Source organism: Camelina sativa, chromosome 10 (genome assembly GCF_030686135.1).
Source record: "Camelina sativa cultivar CO46 ecotype springtype chromosome 10, ASM3068613v1".
Lineage (NCBI taxonomy): Eukaryota > Viridiplantae > Streptophyta > Magnoliopsida > Brassicales > Brassicaceae > Camelina > Camelina sativa.
Genome location: NC_141889.1, coordinates 11,566,690 through 11,592,639, shown reverse-complemented (window position 1 = coordinate 11,592,639; position 25,950 = coordinate 11,566,690). Strand labels below are relative to the sequence as shown.

At 32.9% G+C, this 25,950-nt stretch overlaps 2 protein-coding genes and 1 pseudogene across 3 annotated transcripts; 2 read left to right on the top strand and 1 right to left on the bottom strand.

Annotated features, from left to right (window-relative positions):
* The first annotated feature begins 2,226 nt into the window (after window positions 1-2,226).
* LOC104720297 (terpenoid synthase 3, chloroplastic-like) lies at window positions 2,227-6,064 on the top strand. Of its 2 annotated transcripts, none has more exons than XM_087470072.1 (7): window positions 2,227-2,566; window positions 2,667-2,949; window positions 3,110-3,473; window positions 4,158-4,376; window positions 4,458-4,596; window positions 4,905-5,144; window positions 5,467-6,064. In XM_087470072.1, exons 1-7 carry the CDS (start codon window positions 2,420-2,422, stop codon window positions 5,761-5,763), a joined length of 1,689 nt encoding a protein of 562 aa, XP_087326198.1. In that variant the 5' UTR covers window positions 2,227-2,419; the 3' UTR covers window positions 5,764-6,064. The 2 variants fall into 2 exon arrangements, with proteins under 2 accessions (XP_087326198.1, XP_087326199.1); XM_087470073.1 differs by having other exon boundaries at window positions 5,451-6,064.
* Window positions 6,065-6,765: 701 nt separating this feature from the next.
* LOC104718685 (putative glycosyltransferase At5g25310) lies at window positions 6,766-9,148 on the top strand. Its single transcript, XM_087469102.1, has 5 exons — window positions 6,766-6,894; window positions 7,007-7,619; window positions 7,703-7,833; window positions 7,919-8,267; window positions 8,357-9,148. Exons 2-5 carry the CDS (start codon window positions 7,173-7,175, stop codon window positions 9,023-9,025), a joined length of 1,596 nt encoding a protein of 531 aa, XP_087325228.1. The 5' UTR covers window positions 6,766-6,894; window positions 7,007-7,172; the 3' UTR covers window positions 9,026-9,148.
* A 1,630-nt stretch (window positions 9,149-10,778) lies between these two features.
* LOC104720296 (uncharacterized) lies at window positions 10,779-13,069 on the bottom strand (annotated as a pseudogene).
* Between the last annotated feature and the right edge of the window lie 12,881 nt (window positions 13,070-25,950).

Sequence of the window (25,950 nt, the reverse complement as noted above, 5' to 3'; positions counted from 1 at the left end):
TCTTCTGGGTAAAAGCTTGTTCTCTTTTTGTCAACTTGACCCATACTTTTGTTCTTGTCGTACCTAACATAAGCATGCTTCTCTGACATAGTCGTTCCACTGTTTGCTGCAACTTGACGCTTTTCCGCTCTGTTGCACTACACAACCTCTTCACGAGGTTTACCTTGTTTCCAGCTCTGTTGCACTACACAGCCATTAAACATGTTTGCTCTGTTTCCACCTCTGTTGTACTTCAGGTTTACTCAACTGCTATATATCTTTGCTCTGTTATAGTTGCTCATTTCTTTCTGCTCTGATGTGCTTTCAGGTTCCTCAGCTGATTAAGAATATCTTGGCTGAGTTCTCACTTCTTGGATCTTTACAATAAGACTCCAAGGTTCAGCATGTCACTTCATTCCATGTGACTTCACATTGAGCTGTCTTGGCTGTGGTAGATTCTCTGATTCTCTATCTGAGGAATTATTACGTCTGTGTCTGTAGCTGGTTACACATGCTCCAGCTTGTTCAGTGCTTATGTGTCTGAACATGAGTTCGTATCAGACTTGTTCACTGCAATGTTCGCTGAATATGTGTCTGTACTCTTAGTGTATCAGGTTTACCCATTGCTTCTTGATCATCTCTCTTGAGTCTTATAACCAGTAACAACAACAATATATCTTCAAAAAAATAAGCTTGACTTGTGTAGCTGAATTTTTGGGCGATTCTAAAATTTGATAATTGAAGTAGCAGCGACAGATTATTAAGAAAGATGAAGAAGAGATAAAAAAAAAAAAAAGTTAAGAACAGATTTTCAGTCGCTGGCAGTTGTCGTTGTGACTCTCTCCCGAAAAGGGCCTTGATCACAAGTAAGATAAGGTTTTGTTGTAAGATTAGCTATGTGACTTCTAATGGGCATTCCCATCTGTCACAGGGTATATGAAAACATTAATTTAATAATTTTATAATAAATAAAATATTTGTTTAAGTTTTAACTAATAAAAAAAATATAATCCAATCTCATAATGACATCTGGTTGAAATCCATTACCATAATATCTTAAATTATCTGGTTAGAGACACTATATCTAAAATGTTTCTAACTTTTTATTATTTTTTAATTTTTTATATATTGATACTCAATCAAAGATGTGAGATGGAAATGCTCTTAGACATTTTGAGCTATGGATCACATCTGAATTTGTGTGTGCTACTGATTTTGTTTTTTTGTCAACTGATGTTATTGATAAAACTTAGAAGGATACAAGGTGAAATACAACTTAAGCCGGCGAAATAAAAGATATTCCCGGAATCTAAAATCTAAAAAAGAGAAACTAAGTTGGCGAAACAAAAGAGGAGTTCCCATAAACAAAAAGAGAAACCAATAACTACAACTACTAAGTAAAGGTCGAAATTTGCTATTGATTTTGCTATTTCATAATAAACGTCGAAATTTTCTTCACTAAATAATTTTAGGAAAAATAGATAAGATGATTGACTGATTACATATTAATCGTATATATATTGTGGGACTTTTTTTAGCTAAATTCTTTGACATTCTCGGTAAAAATTGAAAGAAACGTAGCTATATATGATTTATTTTGAATATTTTCTTCTACAAATGTAACCATTTAATTTGTAGTCCAATAGAATTTGGATGGATGTAAATATATATAAAATAGCATATTTTGGAAGAATCTGGTTGAAATCTAATTAGATTCAAGTACTCGTTCTCGTTCCTTTAAACCGACAATCATTTGCAGAATTAATTTGTGAATATTTCTGCAGCCGGTATGGATCAAATGTATGTGGAAGATGAGACGCTCACAATTATATCACGTGAATGTTTTAAGCTAGCTCTGTGTTGATAGCTTTTTGTAAGATGGTGCTTGAATCTTGGCTTTACAGTTTGCTCCCAAAGCGTTGTACTTCCATAACATTTGTATCCACAAATCCTGTATGCAGAGAAATATCTAGGCCTATAGAGATTAATTTTCGCACATTTAATACATTAGTTTAGCAAAAATATTTTTTCTAAATTTCAGATATTTTGTTGGACGTTGAAAGCAAACCCTAATAAGATTGTGTGGATTATATAATTCCGAAATGTTTTAGCCATTACTTCTTCAAGGCTTTTTTTCTTTCTGGTGTAATACTTCTCCTAGGATGTTTTAATCAAGATATTTTTTCTTTTTTGAAAAAGTTAAATTAAGATATTTATGAGAACGCGAAGTCTCACTGAAATTTTCTTGCGGGTTGATCACATCCTAAATCGTGACTACATTGATTTAAACAAATATTATTTCCCTAGACCAGAAAAAATGACAATTATCTTCACAATCTGTGGTCCGAAACCCAATCCATAGACACTATAAAATACCATAGTGGAGTCTAAAAGACGAAATCATCAAAATATATAAGTGTTTAGTGTTGAAGCAAAATAAATGCCTAAACGACAGACTCATACGCGTTACATTTGCAAGGCTGAGTCGGAAACACCATCACAGCCTCTTGTTGCTCGTCGCTCAGCAAACTATCAACCGTCTCTCTGGGAGCACGAGTATCTCCTCTCGCTCGGTAATACATATGTGGTACGTATATAAAGATGTACACGACGTCGCGTTAAATATAGCTATGTATATAGTATATTACTATTAAGTTATAATAGTGATAATATTTTATACTATGCAGAAAGACGACAACGTCGAGAGAGCTAAGTTACTGGAGAAGGAAGTGTGTAAAATTCTGAACGAAACGGAGGGTTTACTTGAACAGCTAGAGCTCGTAGACATTTTACAACGACTCGGAGTTTCTTATCTTTTCGAAAGTGAAATCAAGAAGATTCTAACGATTGTCCATGGAAAGAATGTAAGAGCGCAAAAAAACCGGATAGATCAAAGGAGATGGGAAGACTTATATGCGACTGCTCTCGAGTTTCGACTCCTAAGGCAACATGGTTTTAATATCACACAAGGTTGAGTTATAATCGGGAATGAACAATTTAATGTTGTTTTCAAGTTCTGACTCTATATTCTGTTTTTGGATATTAACAAAAGGAACACGATCATACTATTTTTTTTTTATATTAACATGTTTTTTATATAATCTAATAAAACTGCAATTCTTTATTGCAGATGTTTTCGACAGAAATTTCGGAGATGGTTTGGATAATGAAGACATCAAGGGTGTTCTTTCACTATACGAAGCTTCATATCTCTCAACCAGATTTGATACTAAATTGAAAGAGACCATATATTTTACAACAGAACGGCTTAGAAACTTTGTGAAAATGAAGAAGACTGAACCTTATGTTCGGAAAATGGTAATCCATGCTTTAGAAATGCCTTACCATCGGAGAGTTGGAAGACTAGAAGCAAGATGGTACATAGGCGTGTACGGAGAGAGACACGACATGAACCCTATCTTGCTCGAATTCGCAAAACTTGATTACAATATCGTACAAGTTATACATCAAGACGAGCTCAAATATCTCTCTAGGTACGTTAACTTAAGTGACACATGATTCATGAACTTTGACCCTTTTACTCTTTATGTTTTTGTGTGTGCCTGATTTCTCACTTTATATATGTTTATGTTAAGTATTACACATAAATTTTGAAAAGGACATATTATTCATTGTTTATTAATTAATTCTGAACTGAAATCTCTTGATTTCTCATATTTTCTAGGAGTCTAAATAAACATGAATATATATACCGATAAAAAAAAAAGTTTGCTCTATCCAAGGGTTAGAATTATCATATTAAAAATGGTATATCTATATGATTTAAACTTAGCTTTAGTAGTTTAGATAGTGTCGTACTGTCGTTGCTGTGCAACCCACTCGATCGATCCATATATATTGCATATTGTTGACAAAACATAACATACAAATTACTTGGTGTTGATTGTGTTTTATTTTGATTTTCATGATTAATCCTTGAGAATATTTGTTTTGTAACTGAGAATTGACTTTAAAATCATTATATCTTCGAAACGTTATTGATATATATGCAAAGTTGCAAACGATTAATTGTGTATCCAGATTTTTAGTAAATAGAGTGTTTTATAATTGTATTTTAACTATGAACACAATATTTTAATAAGTAATTAACACGTATGTTTGAAACGGTAATGACATATATTTTGATTATATTTTTCGTATTTTGTATGAATTAGCAGCTGGTGGAGCAAGACGGGATTAACTAAACACCTTGACTTCGTAAGAGATCGAATAACAGAGAGTTATTTCTCGAGTGTTGGAGTAATCTATGAGCCTGAGTTTGCTTATCATCGACAAATGCTTACAAAAGTTTTCATGCTTATCACAACTATCGACGATATATATGATATTTATGGAACACTGGAGGAACTCCAACTATTCACGACCATAGTTGAAAAGTAATTACTAACCAAAATATTTAATTTGCTATATAGTATATCTATTTGTTTATTTCTTCATTTAATCGAAATTTTATGTAGATGGGATGTGAATCGTCTTGAAGAACTTCCCGAGTACATGAAGTTATGTTTTCTCTGCCTCGTCAACGAAATCAATCAGATTGGATATATTGTTCTCAGAGATAAAGGATTTAATGTGATCCCTTACCTCAAAAAATCCGTACGTATTCTTGTTACTACTACTATTTATGCATGGATTAAGCTTGTATTGTTGTCATTTAGTTTAGTGATACAGTACATTAATTAAGTTTAATTAGCTATAAATGTTGTTAACGTATCAATCGCTAGTTACATTGAAATTTTGCTTTTGATCAAAAAAAACATTAAAATCTTGCTTCCAATCTTAGGGGAAACAAACGAATACTAACGTTCTTTTTACTTTTGTCAAATAATATTTTCAATTCAGTATGAATCTTTATTTTTATTTTTTTCTCTGAATATCTTTATAAATGTATTTTGTCTCTCTAGTGGGCAGATATGTGTAAAACGTTTTTGAAAGAGGCAAAGTGGTACGAAAGTGATTACAAACCCAACTTTGAAGAATACAGGCAAAATGGTTGTATCTCAAGCTCGGTCCCTACAATACTTCTACACTTGTTCTGTCTCTTCTCCGACCAAACCTTAGATATTCTTGTCTCCTATCATCACTCTGTTGTTCGAAGCTCTGCCACCATCCTCCGTCTCGCTAATGATCTCGCCACTTCTTCGGTCAGTCATGGTTCCATAACGTAACATACAATATATAAGTTTTTAACAAATCATGACAAGTGTTTTCAAAACAAAAATTGCAAGCTGACTTTTAAAATAAAGAAAAAAACTCAACCAGAAGAAAGAAAGAAAAAAAAGCTGAAGAAAGAAAGTGACTATACGAATATATACAAGAAGGGTTCCCAAATAGCCGGAACGGTAGGACGACGTTTTGGGGACTCACACAAATGTTTCAACTTTATCATGTTCAATGAGGTCTTAAACAGATAGTTGTTGTTTGTCCAAAAAAAAAAAAAAAAAAAACAGATAGTTGTTTTAACAGGAGGAATTAGCGAGAGGTGACACCATGAAATCCGTGCAATGTCACATGCATGAGACGGGCGCTTCGGAAGCAGAGTCACGTGCGTACATTCGAGAAATGATTGGTGTGGCTTGGGATGACTTGAACTTGGAGAAAAGGAGTTGTAGGCTACATCAAGGTTTCGTAGAAGCTGCGACTAATCTTGGACGTGTGGCTCAGTGCATTTATCAGTACGGTGATGGCCATGGCTGTCCCGACAAAGCTAAGACCATTGATCATGTCCGCTCCTTGCTCGTCCACCCTGTTCCAATCGATTAATTAATAAAGTCTCATATATAATGTTTTTTTTTGGGTGCAAATATATAATAAATATTAACTCACAGATATTGGATTAGTTCAAAGAGTTGAGATGCATATATACTTCTCTCCTCAAATTATATATAAATTGTGTACTTTTGTTAGCTTTTCTCAATATCAAGAGCTTGTAAAATCAAGTTAGATATGGTTTCAAATTGTAACATTTAGAAGTATAAAAAAAATGAGGATAGTGGCTAGTTTTTCTTTTACGTCATCTTCAAAATTCTCATCTTTGTATTATACAAAATATTTTTTTTTTTAATGACGTATTAACATATATTCTTCAAAATTCATTCTTTAAGTTATAAACACTACAAAATAATTGTAAGAAAGAACAAAAAGAATATAAGGTCTAAACATGAAGCCTCTTACCAAAGAAAAGATGCCTTATAGGCCTACCCAACTTCCTAAAAAAATCATAGGTACAATACAACTGCTGAACGCTCTATCCGAGAGACCTAGAGATCCACAAAGTAGAAAAAAAGAGTGGTCCGAAGAAGTTGGCCTCCCCAACTGATCCCATTGCTTTAACAATGTTCCTTCCTGTAATAGTGTTTTGGTTTCTGGCTTGTTACCTACTCATTTGATTATATTGAAAGCGAAATACAAAATGAATACTGTAAGATTTTTTGTTTAGGCCCTTTTATATGAATTTATGTGAAAAAAACATTCAGATTCAGGGGTTTATTATCTATGCAAATTAAAACAACATATCAAATACTTTCTCAACCAAGTATGGATATATTATAACATTGCACGCAAAAGGAAAGAGAAATGGATTTTCTTGAATTACGCTAGCAGCAGGCTATAGACTGATGTATGTAAACGTCAGCTCTCTCACTAAAGATATAAGTAATAAACACGATAAGATCCGATTATAATTGTATTCCTAAAATTGGAATTAATTAAGGTTAATTATAGGCAAGTTAAGCTAATAATACGGAAGGAAAAAAAAAACATAACATTACCGTTACCATCTACTTAACAATAACGTCTCCATCCACATCTCTCTCTTTGGATCGAGAGATCTCCGATCCATTCTTCTCTGTCAGCCAAAATGCCCACTTCAAGAATCGCAAAGATCAATTCAAGGTATACATGTCCGTTTCTTGATTTAGGGTCCTTTTTCTGTTTTTTTTTTTTTTTTTTTTTTTGCAGTTACTAGAATCTCAAATGGATCATTTTTTTTTTTTGGAATGATCAGGTTTATTGATCTATTGCGGAATTAGGGTTTGTGAGTTTGACTCGGAGATTACAAACATAAAGGAATCCCTAACGGGATACATATATAAAATTCGTGATGGAGTGTTCATCACGCATAGATAAATTTTGCAATTAAGGGTCTTAATTTTTTTTTTTTTTTTTTTAAGATGGTGAATGTGAAAAGCCCTTTACGGCTATTCATAGAGGTTTCGATAAAGGAATTAGTTAGGGGTTTCACGAGACAAAGGATCAAATGGAGAAACGCGTTTCTTCTCGGTTCTATAATGACCACCATTGTGATTCTGCTTCACACACCAACGTTTTCAGTTTTCTCTGATGATGATAAAGTGACCGAGTCTTCTTCTTCTTCTTCTTCTTCGCCTATTTACTTAAACGGTTCCCTGCATTTGAATATCCAAATTGTTAGTGAAGCAAAAGTTGAAAGTTTTAATGCTCTTACAACGACTCCTAAAGTGCATCTGAATGCTTCTGAAGAAAGTGGAACTGCTCTTTCGAGAAAAAGGCGAAAAAGGAAGAAAAGAAAGAAGACTAAAGATGATCTGATTCTCCCTGATCCTCCACCAGCACCACGGCATGTTATATCTTCTTCAGAGGTCAGAATCAGAGGTTTTTTTTTAATAAGTTTCTCTGTGTTTTTATTTCAACTCACTCCAATAGAATCTCTACAATTGAGCAGAGACGTGCTCTTTCCTTCCCACCCAAGAAAGCTCTTGCTTATGCAAAACTGGAGATTCAAAGTGCCCCGGAGATCGTAAATGACACGGACCTGTTTGCTCCGGTGTTTCGCAATCTCTCTGTTTTCAAAAGGTATATACAAATCTCAGATGGGGGACCCAAGTGCGTTTGAACGAAAGTTAAACACTTAACACATGTTCTTTCACCCTTGTGATAGGAGCTACGAGCTTATGGAATTAATACTTAAGGTCTACATATATCCTGACGGTGACAAACCTATCTTTCACCAACCGCATTTGAACGGTATATATGCTTCAGAAGGTTGGTTTATGAAGTTAATGGAGTCGAACACACAGTTTGTCACAAAGGACCCTGAGAGGGCTCACTTGTTCTACATGCCATACAGTGTGAAGCAGCTTCAGAAAACTATCTTTGTCCCTGGATCACATAACATCAAACCTTTGTCTATCTTTCTTAGAGACTACGTCAACATGCTCTCCATCAAATACCCATTCTGGAACCGCACTCACGGATCAGATCACTTCCTCGTTGCTTGCCACGATTGGGTAATAGAAATTGTTTATATATTTAATTAACAAATTACTTCAATCTTTGTTTTGTTATGATCTCTGTTTCCAAAACCATCCTTGTGCAGGGTCCTTACACAGTGAGTGAGCACCCTGAGCTAAGACGAAACACTATTAAAGCTCTCTGCAACGCAGACTTATCAGACGGTGTCTTTGTCCCGGGAAAAGATGTTTCTCTACCGGAAACTTCCATAAGAAACGCCGGGAGACCACTACGCTACATTGGAAACGGAAACAGAGTTTCCCAACGTCCCATACTCGCTTTCTTCGCTGGAAACCTCCACGGTCGTGTCCGTCCACAGCTTCTAAAACACTGGAGAAACAAAGACAACGACATGAAAATCTACGGTCCGCTTCCACACAACGTAGCTAGGAAAATGACTTACGTGCAACACATGAAGTCAAGCAAATACTGTCTTTGTCCAATGGGTTACGAAGTGAACAGTCCACGAATCGTTGAAGCTATATACTACGAGTGCGTCCCCGTGGTGATAGCCGATAACTTCGTGCTACCGTTCAGTGATGTTCTTGATTGGTCAGCGTTCTCAGTAGTTGTGCCGGAGAAGGAGATCCCACGGCTGAAGGAGATACTGTTGCAGATTCGTATGAGGAGATATCTGAAGATGCAGAGTAACGTGAAGATGGTTCAGAGACATTTCTTGTGGAGCACTAAACCTAGAAAGTACGATGTGTTTCATATGATACTTCACTCCATTTGGTTTAACCTTCTCAATTAGAACCAAACTTCTTCTAATGATCATGATCCTGATTCCTGACAACATCATCCTTAATTATCTTTGTACATACTGTATATGTAAGCACTGAAAATATATATTAACAAATATATTTCCATTAACAAACGGGCCTAATCGATTAAGAGGCTCCCATATTTTTATATCAATGGGCTTAATAGAATGGCATAGAATAGATGATCCTGATCAGCTGAATGTGCAGAAACTAATCTTTCATGTTTATGTTATAAGCTCTGCTGATTCCACTCGATTTATTATTATGACTCGAATTAGTGTTACATTGACACAAGAGTGTTAAATGGATACAACAATGGGGATTCCTAAACTGTTTGTAGATTCGATCTTTTTCTTGTTTATCATCTAATTCGTTGAAAGTTTAGTCCGCTCCATCCGTAACATGCACTTATTGACAAAATGGTAAAACTATTTTAACTGGAAAACATAAGCGTTAACGGAAAAAAAATTATGGCAAGAGATAACAATACTAATATCAATACACTAGAATTACCGGGAAAACAGCGAAAATATATCCTAACTTTTTTTGAAACGTTTTTTTATACTCCAACTTTGACATCCTGCAAATTCCTATCTGAACTCAATTTTATTTCAAATATCCTACCTAAACTCTATTAAATTTGTCAGTTTAGACATCCGTTCAAACGATGTTAAGTGCAAGATTAATGGCTGCTTAGTCAGCATCGATGTGTAACTTCGGGTTAATACAACGACGCCGTTTTATCGTTTTGGCGTGTGCTTTGCAAAGGAAAAAACGTTGTCGTTTATCATTTGGGGATTAAAATCGATTTGGGGATTTAGGGTTTGTCTTTCTTCTCCTTCGCGAGAAAGAGAGGGAGTGTCGACATAGCTGATGAAGGAAGAGGGTTCCCAACGAGATACAAATGCGGTGAAGCTGTAAGGATGGGTACGTCGAGGACGGGAAAAAACCCAGGAATATTGTTTCACTCTTGTCCAAGAGGTTTAGATGAGGTATTGTAAATTGAAAAAATTTTGTTCACTTTGTTTGGTTTAAGTTTTGATTTGAGTATCGTGTATTGCTACAGACTCGATGGTATCACACTTTTAAATGGACTGATGAGTGTATGGTTTAAGAGATTGTGGATTTGAAATTGAAAATGGATAATGTGGAAGACGACTCTGTCACATTTCACAAGTGTGTCAATGATTGTGAATCAGAGATTGGAACTCTCCAAATGGAAACTCGTGTTTGTGAAGCTGTGCTTGAAAAGGAGATAAGAGAGTGCAAAATGGAGGTTCTTGCTTGAAGAATATGATCGGATGTGTTTTGGTGATGATTTTCGTTTACATGTTTCTATTTTGAAATGTGGAGTATGTAATGTTAGTTTTTGGTGTTTATGTAATGACTAATGAGTAATCAAGTGGGATATATAAGAATGAACAAGTTGTAATGTCTGATAATAATTAAGAACTAGTTGCAAAAAAACTTGTTCACATTGACAAATTTGTTCACCATACATGGTCTTTAGATCAACAACATCATAAAAAACTTGAAAACTAAAATTCAAGTTAAGCCGCATCCTCAATGCTTCAAAAACCACCAAATCATCACAGCTCCTCCAAAAAACAACAAATTGTCACTACTCCTCCATGCCTTAAAAACCTACCAAAACCGCAACTCCTTCAAAAAAACACAAGCTAAATCAGAAACGAGTTAAGAAAAATCAAAGTGAGTTTTAAGAGAGGAGGTAAACCTGATATATTATTGTGTTGGTCCTTGAGACTGAGATGGACCTTGTGACTGAGATGCTTGTGATTGAGATGCTTGTGACTCATATCCATCATCGGTTGGAGTCTTCTTCCTCTTTGGCCTATGCATCTCCAGAACCATATTCTTACACTTGGTTACATTATGACCAGCTTCTCCACAACGTCCAGAGTGCATAATCTTATTCTTCCTTGTAGCTTTCTTTGTTGGAGATTCATGTCTCGGCTTCTTCCTCTTTGGCTTCGGTTTTCTTCCTTTAATGTTCAATTTCTTCAACCAAATGAGCAGGTGGTTTGATAACATCGCCTGAGTTCCTCCAAAAACGCATACCGTTAACTGGTTCTATACTGGAAGAATAAATATGTTTATGCTTTACATTTGAGTACCATTTAGATAAGTAATCCTCATGATTAAGCTTCTTCTCGGCAATGATTCGTAATGCATGACGACATGGGAGTCCACTCATCTCCCATTTACGACAAGCACAAGTCCGCATTCCCATATGTAAGCTGACAGACTTTCCACAGTCAAGAACCTCACACTTACCTACTGCTAAACCTGATACATACTTGGTGAATTTAAGTCTTTTCTGCTCCTCGGCTATGAATGTTGCAGTTCTCTTTGTCAACCTACCTTTGTGGAGACATGCTTTCTTCATCCTCAATTCTATTCGCTGCATTGTTCTTCGCTAGATTATCTCCAACATCTCAACCATTGGAAAATACCTTGATGGATCAATTGCATTGTTGAATGATTCTGACAAGTTGTTGTGCACATCTACACATGATGAAGTGGGTTTGCAGAAGGCAAGACTACAGTTCTGTGAATTCCTTTGCATTATTGCTTCATACAGCCGCATATCATAAGCCTTAACCCTTTCCATATTCGCCTCATATTCGGTCATTATGTAACTCTCATCAACTCTCCAAAACAACCCTTTCATCTCACTTTGACATGGAAACTGCTTTTTAAGATTCCCATAAATGTGCCTTGCACACATCCTTTGTTCAACCTTAGGCAATTCGATCTCAACAGCATTCAACAAACCCTGTAATATCAAACAGACTTGAGTTATTTATCAAAGCTGTCAACAACAAACACGAGTTAAACTATAAAGATTTCAAACTTAAAACTCACCTTTTGCCTATCAGATATAACCGTAAACCCCTGACCATCCCCAAGCTTTTTACAGTCTGCTTTAAGGTTTCTTAAAAACCAAACCCAATTATCTTCATTCTCCACATCCACAATAGCCCAAGCAAATAGATACATTCCATTGTTTGCATCTCTCCCAACCGCTGCCAATAATTGTCCTTTAAGTGTGATTTTGAGAAAACAACCATCGAGTCCAAAGATAGGACGACACCATGTGGTTCACTGGTTTACGAGATTTGCGAAACACACATAAAATCTGTGGAAAACTTCTGATCCTTCATCATCCAAAACAGTTTTTAACTCAACTGTTTATCCAGGGTTTGACTTAGTAATAAGATTTAATTAGTCAAATATTCATATCATTGTCATAAGCTTAAGCATATTCAAGTTGAATCGGAGATCAATACTTACCGTATCAGCTCTGTGCGGTAGTCTCGAAGCCTAAAAAACTGTTTCTCATGCTCCTTTTTAATGATATCTAATGATTTCTTCTTTCCTTTTCTACACTTGTCTCTTGAGACAATCATATTGTAGTTCTTCATAATCTCCTCTTCCATTGTCTTCGGTTTAAACTCAGGATCAGACCTAACATCATCGAGAAACATCTTCGCAAGTACTCTTGATTTCAAGATCTTGCAATATCCATCTGGAGTGCAAGCATGTTCATCTTCAAACGATTTCACCTTGTACTTTCCAATACACTCTTCATAGGAGCAGTAGATCCTCCATGCACAAGGGATCTCACTCTCTTTTACACCACAAACTGCTTCACACTTTTCTTTTCCCCATCGGTTTAACTTAATATTACACCCATTCTTCAAGGCATAATCTACTAAAGCATCTTTGAACTCTTCCAAGCTGTCAAACACTTGATGCATCTTTAATTCACCACTTCCTGCCTTGCATCTCACATGACTCTCCTCACCACCTTCATCATCAGAGTTAGGAGGAGTGTTGTGGTAGTCAACAATCTTCCTTTCGTTCCATACAATCTTCAAAAGGGTAACAATACAACAACTGTTTCCCATAGAAAGACTCTCCATAACGATTTCCCATCGTCGCATAAAAGTTTTCAGCCTTACAATCGAAGATTGACATCTCACCACCAATATAAGCATCTTCCCCACCATTGCTAGTCCAATACCCACCACGATAAATAGTGAATGTTACTTCCACATCGTTCACACTACAATCGACATAACAAAAACAACAATTCAATCCACATAACACGAACCCGAAAAAAGAAATCGGACCCGAAATTGAAAGTTTGAAATCAAACCATTACCTCATCTTGTCTTCTCAATAACTCGCACCACAAACACTACAATCTCGATTCCTTGCAGTTTCTTAAAGGCCCCCGAACACGAACCCTACACAATCGAAACTAAAACCCAACACACTCCCTCTCTTTCTCGCGAAGGAGAAGAAGACAAACCCTAAATCCCCAAATCGATTTTAATCCCCAAATGATAAACGACAACATTTTTTTCCTTTGCAAAACACACGCCAAAACGATAAAACGACATCGTTTTATTAACCCGAAGTTACACGTCGATGCTGACTAAGCAGCCGTTAATCTTGCACTTAACACCGTTTGAACGGATGTCTAAATTGACAAATTTAATAGAGTTTAGGTAGAATATTTAAAATAAAATTGAGTTAGTTGTGGGAAGTCAAAGTTAGAGTATAAAAAAGCGTTTCAAAAAAAGTTGGGGTATATTTTTGCAGTTTTCCCCTAGAATTACCAACTGTGTTTATATATTAATCATATTAGCAGAGAGTATAGCTTATATATACTGCACTCGTAAAAAGTTATCAGTCATAGACTCATAGCCTATATATATATATACTTCTATTCCTTTTAACTTTTAAACGATTTAAATAACTCTTTAACTGTCATCTTCTTTAATATAAAAAGATATATGTATAAGGGAGATGTTGTTCATATAGAAAGAAAAAAAAAATCGTAAAACCCCAAAACAAAACCTTTTTATATATGCTGATCCTATAATATCGGAGGATTAATGGAATCAGTCACATGTACTTATATGAATAATTACATGAATACTCTGATATCCTAAGAACAAAAAAAATTGAAAGTACATCATGCAAAACTAATTCTGTGAACGGACTGAAGTAACATATTATTGAAATGGCCCTATCAAATTTAAAGAATAGGACAAACTCTAACGATCATAACATAGACTTATTAAGACTGACATACATACACCCATATATAGACCGTGGTCCTCTACGCAGTATTGTCTGTGTCTACGTATATTGGTCAGTATAACCCTACATATATTTTAACGTAACGTTTTGACACTTGACTTCCACTTATTGGTTTAAATTAAATTGTGAAGGTATGTCGCAATACAATGTCCTTTTCTACTCTTAATTGACTTCACAATATTAATATAGTGTCCCCATATTTTTAGATCCTTCAAACCCGACCCTATAAATATTCATTTTAAATAAAAATTATAGACAACGTTTAAATTATAGATATATACGACATAGTTCATACAAAATTATTCCAGTGAAATACTACTTAGTATTTACAAAAACTTCATAATTTTCTATATAAAAAATCCATAAATATAAATATATATATATATAAAAATGATGGAACCAACCATCTCAAAATTCATGAAATTCTTACTAAGATCATTTAAATAGAAATATGTGCTTATTTAATACTATAAACTGCTAAGATTAGATCTAATAAATTCAAATCTTTTATTTACGAATTTTTGGTTTATGGTCTCAAGTAAATATTCAAGATAATCTTACAATATACTCCCTCCGTTTTAAAATATAAAATAATTTAGAGAAGTTTTTGTTACATAATATATGATGTTTTCAAGTTTCTATGCAACTTTTAGATTAATTTAGTATTTTATATTATTTCTAATTGGTTGAACTTGTTAAAAGTAAAAACTTCTTAATCTGTGTGCTTTAGTTAAAACATCATCTATTTTGAAATGGAGGGAATAAAATATAAGAAATAAAAAATTGCAAAAATATACTCCTTTCTTGTTCCACGGGTGTTTTAGAGCATTTTAGTAACTTTTCACGCGGAAAATTTAATATCTATGAATTAATGACCATATTTTTCTTATTGGCTGAACTGTTTAAATTAAATATTTAGTTATATATTAATGTAAGAAAAAAGCAAAAAAAAAAAAACTGTCGTGTAATTAATATTGTTGTGCAAATGTTTGTAAAGCAGTTTGGGAGGCACGAGATTATTAAATGTTCCAACCTTTGTCCGTACAATGTTGGACCGCAGAGACAGCCTCCATTGCTACGTGTCTACCGAAAATATCTTACACGTCACAGTGTATATTCTCACTTGTCACTTCTCTCTCAAGATACTTCTTTTTTTTTTGTCTCTTAAGTTTGCTTACAGTGTTGGACCGCAGGGACAACCTCTCCATTGCGACGTTGTCTTCCGTAAATAACTAAATATCTTAAGTTTGCTTACATTTTTTTTCTTTTTTTTTTGGCAGTATATATCTCTCTTGTAAACAGAAATTTAATATGGACATACTATGAACTTGGAATGGTTTAACATCATATCCTAAAAATTATGGACAACTAGATTTCATAAGTACGCCTAACAACAACAAAAAATTAATAACTTCGGTTCGGCTAGAAATTTGATCGACGATATTATTGGTATCAAATTTATCCACATATATCTGACTAATAAAAGTTTATATAGCATCAAGAAGAAGCAAACGATAGAGTTCACTCTAACTAACTAGGTGGCTGAAACTTATCTCCATCAGTAGATATCTTTAAATGGAGTCAAATTTTAACAATATAATATTAAAAATGTGAACTATTAAAAAATAAATATTTGGCAAATAAGGGTTTAAATGTGTTTTAAAGTGTTTGTGCAGAGACACTATTATACTCTTTCTTATATATATATTTTTAATTTGTTTCTTTTAATAAAAAACATTTATTATATTTTAACTATTATTACGCTCGCTGGTGAACCAGTCGTAAAATTTTCATAAACACAGTTATTTTAAAACACTAAATCAATCATTCAAAATATTTAATAACGTTTAAAATTGTAACCATTCGCTTCCGCAATCTTCTGCAACTGCAACTGCAAATTCTACGTTTGAACCGATAAAACCCTAAATGTGTCCATTAATGGAGATGCCTTAAAGGCCATCGTTTCAACAATTTGATTTTATATAGAATTCAACTTAGTAATGGAATTCACAAAAATTTATGTAAACTATGTCATGATGTCAGACATTTTGTTGACGATCAAATTGTATTTAATAAAAGTTTGTTGACGTTAACTAATGTATATATATATACTATGTGTGTATTTGTGTACTAAAATATGTGGAAGACCATCATGAGAGTAAAAGTGTCCACATTCCCAATAGGATTCTTGTAAGTGTATGAACCATGAACCACAATATGTCGTTCTCAAGACTCGACGTATTAAATTTAAACTTTTATCTAGGCATGATTTTAATAGATCCAATTAAATACAAACACATACACAATTAAGCTTTTTTTTTTTTCCATCAACTTACCTAGGGACAATAAATTAAAAAGCGCGCGACAGATTAATCTTTTGTTACTGAATAATAATTTTTTTCTAATTGTCACTCTGTTACTAAATAATCTTATCCTGTAGTATGCGGTTTAAATGATTTTAAATAAGGTCATAGTAATAAAATACAAGATAAATTATTCTCGTAGTTTGTCTAACCCTTTTAACTGCTTTTAATAGCCATACTAAACATTTCAGTGGTAAAGATAGAAGTAGAACTGGTGTTTGTCGAAGAAAAAAAAAAAAAATATATATATATATATATATATATATTTATTTATTTAATTGCGTCTGTAAATTAGAGAAGGAAAAGAATGTTTTAATCATTTTTAACTGATAGAAACATAAGAGAGACTATCAGCAATTCAGCATTTTCAAGTTATAATCAAGGAAAAGGTTCAGCATTTTCATATGTAAATTTGGTGTCGAACATATAATTTTACAAGGTGTTGGTCACGTACCAAGTTGTGCTCATCTTCATGATCAGTGCCGTGCCAAGGTCCATAGAGGCCTAAGGTAAATTTAAAAAATGGAGCTTCACATATATTATTTTTAAGAGAAATTTTTTTTTGGTTATAAAAAGAAAGAAAAATTATTAATTTTTTTTAAAAGACTTTAAAGAGTAAGATATAATAGCTTATCAATGTTTTTGAAAAATTATTAATTTTTTAAAAAAACTTTAAAAAAACTATGTTTAAAGAGAAAAATTATAGAAAAAAACTTTAAAGAGAAAAATTAAAGAGATAGAATAGAAAAATTATTAATTTTTTAAAAAAACTTTAAAGAGAAAAATTATTAATTTTTGGAAATGAATCTAGTAGTATGTTTTTCTAGGAAGAAAAACAAAACAAAGGGTGTCAATGAAGCAATTTGGAAGAGACACGCTCGAGGCTTGTTTGGCCCACTCAATTTGTTACTTTTTTTTCTTATCAATTATCTCTCGCTTTTCTATTCCTGTTTTTTATCTTCCGATTAATTTTTTAGGGTAAATAGTTATTGAGTAGCCAATTCACCTAATTTATCTATCAGATGGTACTATTTCGACTAACAAAATTTAATGATTTTGAAATTTTGTATATTAAGTTTTTTAATTTCTCGTACATGATAACTCCTACTCAGATCAGGTAAAAAGTATACTATATATATACTTATTTACCATCGTTGTATGGTTGGTTAGATCGCTGATATTCTGAAAATGAGCTCTCAAATAATATTATTTTAATATAATAATATTATATAATTTATATTTTGTTTGTTTTTAAAAAATCAATCAATTAGCTTTTAACATGTAGCCAGAAAAGTTTGAGAGTATCTCTGAAATTGAAAGTCGCATAGACATTGTGTCTCTCTCCTCAATTTTTTATTATTTTATTATTTTTATTCTTTTGACATTTACAAAAAAATGAGGATGGAGATGTTAGTTCTAAACTTCTAATTAATATTATAATATATGAAGATGAAATTTCCTTTGTGTATATAATTATGCATAGAATTGACTGATTATGTAATAATATATATTGTTATGATTTAGAAATGTACGGTAAAATTGTTTCATACACTGATTTCAAAAAATCTGTTGTTTAGTTAAGAGTTTGAATATAAAGAACATAAAAAAAAAGTAAATCAACAATAGATGAAGAAGACATGAAATGATTCCACTAAGTCCAAAATTCATTTTAATCATTATTTGTTTTGTATTAGTCTACTTTTTTCGTCATAAGGTGACTATATATTCTCAAATGATATTTTCTGTAGTTTTAATAGTTTATACAACAAACTGTTTCCATAGACAAACCACATTGATTCAACATATTTTAATAGAGATTGTAAAGCTCTTTTTATTATTATTTTTATCAAGAAAAGTAGGAAGAATTAAGGAGAAAAGGTGGTCTTCGAGCCTAGAGGCCTAGGATCCTCTATCCCAATTTAGTCTCGTCATCATTGTCATATCACATCATCGTGTTTCATTTAGATTAGTAAGGGCATTGCATTGTGAGAACATTTTTAAGAACTTACTTATTGCAAAAACATGTTTAACATTATAAGATTTAATAATATAATAATTTTAAAATATATTACAATTTTAAAAATTTTAAAAAATAATATTTAAATTACAAACTTAAAAAACTTATAATAAAATTCAAAATACAATACCAAATTATTATGAAACAAAAAAACATTAAAGATATAAAAAAAAACCAAACAAACATATTACTTAATTAAAGCACACAAACATTTTATTTAATTAATACATAGTTTAATGTCCAAATTTATTCCATATATTCTCAATCAAATCTTCCTTTAATTTGTGACGTGCTTGTCTATCACGAATTCTTGTATGGTCATTACCTAAACCCTCTAGATTTGAAGCCATATTTACTGAAAACGTAAGATCCAGAGTGGATCCGGTTCCATCTTCTTGTTGGAATTTTTGTTTGTCATAGAGTGTGTATGAATTTCGTTCATCTTCAACAATCATATTATGGAGTATGAGAGATGCTCTCATAATATATGCAATTTTATCCTTCGCCCATAAAAGAAATAAATTTTTAATCATGTCGAATCTAGATTGCAGGACTCCAAATGCACGCTCAACATCTTTTTGTGTATCTTCTTGACGTTCTACAAACAAACGATGTTTCGGGTGTTGTGGTTGTGGGATGGATTTAACAAATATCGCTCATTCGGGGTAAATACCATCCGTCAGATAGTAAGCCAAATTATACTCACTTTCGTTGACATAGTACGTAACTTCGGAAGCTCGACCGTAAATAATGTCATTAAATATTGGTGATTGATCAAGAACATTTAAATCGTTACAAGTACATGGAGCTCCAAAAAATGTGTGCCATCTCCAGAGATCTTGTCAAACTACCGCCTCCAAAACAATTGTTGGTTTACTGGTACCTCGTGAATACATTCCTTTCCAAGCGGTTGGGCAATTTTTCCACTTCCAATGCATATAGTCGATGCTTCCAACCATCCCGGGAAAACCCATCTGTTCTCCATAAAAGAGTAACCTTTGAAGATCCTCTGGTGTGGGTCGGCGTAGGTATTCAGTGCCAAACAAGTCAACTATGCCGACGACAAAATGTTCCAAACATTTACGAGCAGTCGATTCAGCAAGACGTATATATTCGTCAACCGAGTCCGACCCAGTCCCATATGCTAATAGTCTAATTGCTGCAGTACATTGTTGTAGTGGTGTTAAACCATTCTGGAAGGTTGCATCCTTTTTTGGTTAAAAATATGGAACTTCTTCACTGAGACGATTCACAATACGCAAGAACAATGACTTGTTCATTTAAAACCGTCTGCGAAATTGCCTCTCCGTGTAAGTCGGATTATCAGTAAAATAATCGTTCCACAAACGTTTGTGCCCTTCTTCCCGTTTTCTATCGATATATGTACGTTTAATCCTTTCGGCCGGAATTTCCTCTTCAGCAGCTTCAAATTGATTATTAAATTGCTCTTGAAAAAATTAGTTAAAACTATCATTATTCGGATCATAATGGTAGGATAAGCTCCACAGAACCTGCTCACTTCCTTACTGATATTTTGCCATCTTTGTCTACAATGGTCAGGGCGCCTTGGCTCAGCACCACCAAGTACATGACTACTTGATGCATAATAGTCTCCTATACGGATCCAAAAGGACTCTGCCTTTTGGCCATTCCCAACTATTGCATCCTTCGATGTGTTTAACCAGCCGCTTATTAGGACTAAGTCATCTTGTGTGGACCATATCCTTCTCTCCCTATGCTGTTCTGCTGTCTCTTCTGGTTGACTCGGCAGTGAACTAGTTTGTGAACTAAAAGCAGGGATTTGAGAGGAACCAATGTTTACATTGGGAGCAAAGCTGCCATATGGGAAGTTAAGAAGGCTAAAGTAGGATTGAGACTGACTATTAGGAGTATTGTTTGATTCCATAGCAATCATATTTAAACAAGGAAGAAGCTGAGGCAGAGATATTATTGGGTGTTCTTAGAGATTGGTTAAGAAAGAAGCAAATAAGATAGATGATAGAAGAGAAGTAAAAGATATGAGAGTTTGAGTATTTGGTTCGGATGTAATATAGAGAAGTTAAGAAGATCATTAAATCCAAAGTTTTGTGTTGTTATAGACTTTTAATTCTAAATAACCATTACCTACTTCAGTCAAATCAGAAGTAATTGATGGTCATTGAGTGTTTTTTATATGTAAACCAAAAAGTTTGGTTTTGTTAATGCATTGAACTCAACTAGTTTTGTTAAAGCATTCATATCATCTAGTAAATCAGTTTTTAAAGTTTTAAGGGTTAAAGCATTCATATTATTCAGTTTTTAAAGTTTCAAAGCTTTCGTAGATATCAGTTTTTAAAGTTTTAAGACTATTATCCGAGAACATGACCAGATGATAACATGTTAGATACTCAAACATAAAAAGCAAAACTAAGTGACACTAAAATCACAACAAAAATGTGACTAACTTTAATACACTACTATACTGAAAACAAAATTGGTTCAATTACTATTAAGATTATTGCACTAGCTATATAGTGAGTGTGGAAACAGGGATCATTATCCAATATAGGATTTTACAAAAACCAAAACCACTCAAACGTATTATACATGACATAAACCAATCAAACATCCGAGACCATCACAACTCAATTCTGAGAAACTCATTACACAATCAAACAACACTTTACAAGCAACTACAATCACATAAAATCTGTGAATAACCACTTATACACTACTACACAAACCACAACACCACTCAAATCAGGAAACCAACCTTGCATTACATATAGTGAGTGTGACTTACCTTTTAGTTTCGAGTAAATGCAGGTTTGTTGATGGTTATCCGATTTAATTTGCCCTGGTCAACCTCACCTACAAGCCTCAGAAACAAAGCAAAATCGATTAATGTTCATCACTGTTAAGGTTGATTTCAAATACAACATATGACACTCAAAATTCAGTCATACATCCTGGAATCTCACTAAAATCCTATATTGATTAATCAAAACCTTTAATTAACAGATGAGACGAAACCCTATACCATGATACTAAAACCAAACCTAATTCACAGATTTCAAGACCCTAAATCGATGAAACATCGATGAAACAATAACTGACAGAGGAAACGACGGGACTACCTTGTCTATATCGTCGGAGATGATATTTGCGAGACAAAGGAGACGAGGAGACAAAGCCTCAAGTATAGGATTTCGACTTCGCCTTCGAATCGCCGGACATATGAATCGACAAAAGAAGAGAATTTTAACGGATTGGTAGAAAAACTATGGACAGATTGATTTCTACATGGATGAGCTCTCGATTTTGGTGTTTTAATGGCCGGAATATACACCTTAGTCGGAGAAGATGGTGACCACGTAGCTTTCACCGTTTTGGAGAGAAAGAAGGAAAACCTAGATGCGATTTCAAAAAGAAGGAGAAATGAAATGTTTTCTCCTTTGCAAAAAATCTCAACATTCACGGGTTGCCACGTCATAATAGAACTGGGCCAAAATCAGTTCTAATTGAAGACCAAAAAACATGTTCTTCTGCCACTATTTCATATATTTTTGATTTTATTAGGCTAAGAACACCCAAACTATTCTTTCGATGCAGATGGCCTAAGTGCTAATAATAATTAAAAACTGTGCTAAATTATTTTTATTTTTTCGAGTTAGGATTCGAATGAAGTAGACTTAACTACACAGTATAATGTGGTTCGGCAGTTTTTTTTTTTTGAACAATGCGGTTCACAGTTATTCTCCATATCTCCCATTTTAAACTTAAATATCCAGGTTTTATAAAAAAAAAAGTTTAACTAACTTTTAGAGTGAACATTTTTTCAGTATAATATTTTCGTAAAGTTTAAATAATTTCTAGAATAAATATTTTTTCAGTAAAATAATTTTGTAAACTAAATTGTATACCGGCAAAATTTACATACAATGAAATCAAATCAGAAGTAGAACAAACTCAATGAGTTTCTTTTTAATTTTATACACAAACCTCTTAATTCTTACGTAAGTGAGTTATCGCAACATAACTTGAATTTTATATCAGAAATGTTAGATGCAAATCCAACATATATATAGGTAGCTTTCTTTTTAGAGTAAGTAATAGATGATTATTTGTTGTATCCATCCACTCTCAAATTATCAATACAACAAAAATAATAAATTTAAAAATGTAATTAGTATTAAAAATATAATAATCATTAAGAATTATGTGCAAAAATTAGCTCAAAGTAGTATGAACAGAAGTTGGCCTCCACAAGAATAATTCTCCATCCTGCAGACATATTTTTACAAACTCCCGAAGATAAAAATGAGCTCTCTCGCAACGAAAAGGTTTTCTAAACATCAAACTATTGATAGAAATACAACTAAGTAGAAATGTAAATTAATAATTAATATCTGATTATTATTTTATTCGTAAGAAGCCACTTAGGTCAAACAAAAAAGAAACCACAGCCGACATGAACATGAGATTAGTTTCTAGACGCAATATTAATTATGACACTTTTGTATAATCAAACCAATTAAATAATTAAATTGAAAATCTTTACTGACATGACATCAATTAATAAATAATAACATATGTAATGCAGCATCAAAGCTCAATCATATTCAAATCTGTCGCTATTATTTAACAATGATGTTAATTTGGTGGTCTATGCAATGCACGGCTCATACCCTCCCACATAAAGGATATTTTCTAAGGAATTCTATGATATTTTCTAAGGAATTTTATGATATTTTTTACTATATTAAAATATTCCACATAGAAAGAATAGAGATTTATGGGGCACTATATATATAATACATGGATCTTTCCATTCATTGTTAATTGGTTTTGAGTTGGATCCATGTTTACTAATATGATATCAGAGCCTATGGTTAGATCCAACAAGCAATTTTCCATAAAGAAATGATTTCTCAACTATATGGCCCATATAAGCGGTATGTCTTGTTGTGGATTAAAATTTCTTCCGTAGATATCCAATCCCACAAACTTCACGCTACAGATATCCAATTCTGAGCGTGAGGGGGATGTATTAGACAATCTCACATCGAAAGAAATCAACTGAAGCAATATATATAGTACATGAGTCTCTCCACTCATTGCCAATTCGTTTTGAGTTGGACCCAAATTTATTAATATACTAAAATCAATTATCTCAAAGACTCTTTAGCATATTACTTCGATACTTGCTGCTAAATACACAACAGCATCAACATCAAGCGTCCGTCCAAAACAAGCAGAGTGTTCTAATTCGCGACACAAAGATAAAACGTTTGAATTAAGTTTGATTTAAAATGTTTGAATTAAGTTTTATATACTGTAATATACTAATATATAATCTACAAAAATAAAATAAAATACTCAAATTTATTATGAATATATTGCTAAAAAATATATGAAATTCAACTAGTCACCAATTTCGTTGACTAAAACTCTAAAACCCATAACAATTTAGATATATATATAAAACAAAACAATTTAGATATATCCATTACTTTTACAATGACCATATTGAGCGAAAGAAAAACCACAGTATAAGAAGTGTTCCAGAAAAAAGGTATAAGAAGTGTTCACAAAATGATTACAAACGGACAAAGAGAATACGAGAAAAGCCAGCTCACCTTCTTTTCTTTTTTTTTTTGATAGAACGTATAAAAAAAAGTCCATAGAACAGTAATAATTTGGAAAATGTTATGACATGTGGAAATGCCAGTACGTAAAAAAAAAGTTTCATAGGAAAACATTCCTCTATTATATTACAAAATCCGCCTTACAAATTTTATTATTTTATCAGTTTTTCGAAATTATTCGGCGGAATGAAAGATTGGCATCATTCGATCTACATCTTATTCAATATGTTTGTTATCCCATTAACAAAAACAAAAATCTCACGCAATTGGATTTTACAAGTATTCTAACAACAAAAGAATATTTGGTGTGTTTTTTGTAAATCAACACTCAATATAACTCTCAAACAAAATGCACGCTAGTTTACAATGCATCTTGGCCGCTATAGACATCTAATTAAAATGGTAAGTAAATCTAGTTGTATATATGTTTTGGCAATTAGTATATACTTCATCTGTTTTATAGTATTTGTCATTCTAGACAATTTCACACATATTAAAAAAACAAATTTTCTGTTTTACCTCTCATTAATATATTATTTCATTTGATATAAATAATTAATAAGCTAAAAGTTAAGGGTAAAACTAAAAATTTGATCCATAAAAATGCATCGTAAATACAAAACGATAAGTAATAAAAAAACAAAAAATTAAGTCTAGAATAACAAGTAAAAATAAAGAGAGAGAGTATTAATTGTGATTCAAAATCTATTGTGTTATGAAAAAGGGCATACTTAGTAACTTTTATTTATAAATAAACTAATATTTCTAATTCATTAAAGAGTTTGAACAGTTTGCTACATATAAAATTCATTAATTAAATTGAAAAGTTGTAGAAATAATAACGAAAGTTTGATGTGAAACTTAAAAAGAAAAGTCTTAAGACAGGAAGAATATAAAATTTAGAGAACTGATTTGAAAAAGTTATAAAAGAATTCGTTAAAATTTGATAAAAATAATACAATGATTAAGAAAAATAAGGACACAAAATGAACAGAAGAATGAAAATAAAAGTGGAAATTGGAAATTGAAAAATGACAGAAAAGACCATCAAGTTTGTCTCTCTTGAACTAATTTGCCATTTTTTTCTCTTTGTATTATCTATTCTACCTGCCGTGACTTTGGCTGCTATATAGATTTCGACTCCTCAACGTTAAAAAAATTATGCTTTTGAAGTATTCCCGAATGGATTTCGAGATATAGTTGAAGAAAGAAACGAAATATAGAAAGTTTGTTTTTTTTATTATTATTAATGCTTAAAAACAAGATTGTTCTATTTTATAGTGAAGCAAGGTTGTTGACCTAGATTCTAGATTGTTCTTGAATAGACCAGATGTGAGATTGATGACCTTTACGTGGCACAATCTTCATCGTCTAATCCAAGCGCTTCAAACCTATTTTTCAGTGTCATTGCCATACAACTTGAGGACTTGTCTTTGTCTGCAATTATCTTCTTTTTATCGTTTGCAGGTAGCCGTTGCACAACTTTGGGCATATGATGAGAAGGTTTTGTGTTGTTGGGATTTGCACAATTTAAGTCTTGAGACAAAACGGTATCGTTTTTGGTCGTTAGTCCTTACACTCCCCCACAAACTTGGAGTAGGTGGCACGCCAACGCCAAGTTTGAGCCTGAAATACTCAAAAGGTTTTTGGGGAAGAGATTTAGTACAAATGTTTGCCAATTGAAACTCAGCGGGAATGTGACTGACGATCAGATTACCGAAGGCAACTTGCTCACGAACATAGTGGTAATGCGTCGCAAAATGTTTTTGGTT

What these genes read in the sequence shown, in the direction of transcription:
- LOC104720297 (XM_087470072.1), top strand. Translation starts at nt 2,420, where the DNA reads ATGCCTAAACGACAGACTCATACGCGTTACATTTGCAAGGCTGAGTCG. An exon ending in CGCTCGGTAATACATATGTG is followed by an intron (nt 2,567 to 2,666) that starts GTACGTATATAA and finishes TATACTATGCAG; the next exon opens with AAAGACGACAACGTCGAGAG. An exon ending in TGGTTTTAATATCACACAAG is followed by an intron (nt 2,950 to 3,109) that starts GTTGAGTTATAA and finishes TCTTTATTGCAG; the next exon opens with ATGTTTTCGACAGAAATTTC.
- LOC104718685 (XM_087469102.1), top strand. Translation starts at nt 7,173, where the DNA reads ATGGTGAATGTGAAAAGCCCTTTACGGCTATTCATAGAGGTTTCGATA. An exon ending in ATGTTATATCTTCTTCAGAG is followed by an intron (nt 7,620 to 7,702) that starts GTCAGAATCAGA and finishes ACAATTGAGCAG; the next exon opens with AGACGTGCTCTTTCCTTCCC. An exon ending in AATCTCTCTGTTTTCAAAAG is followed by an intron (nt 7,834 to 7,918) that starts GTATATACAAAT and finishes CCCTTGTGATAG; the next exon opens with GAGCTACGAGCTTATGGAAT.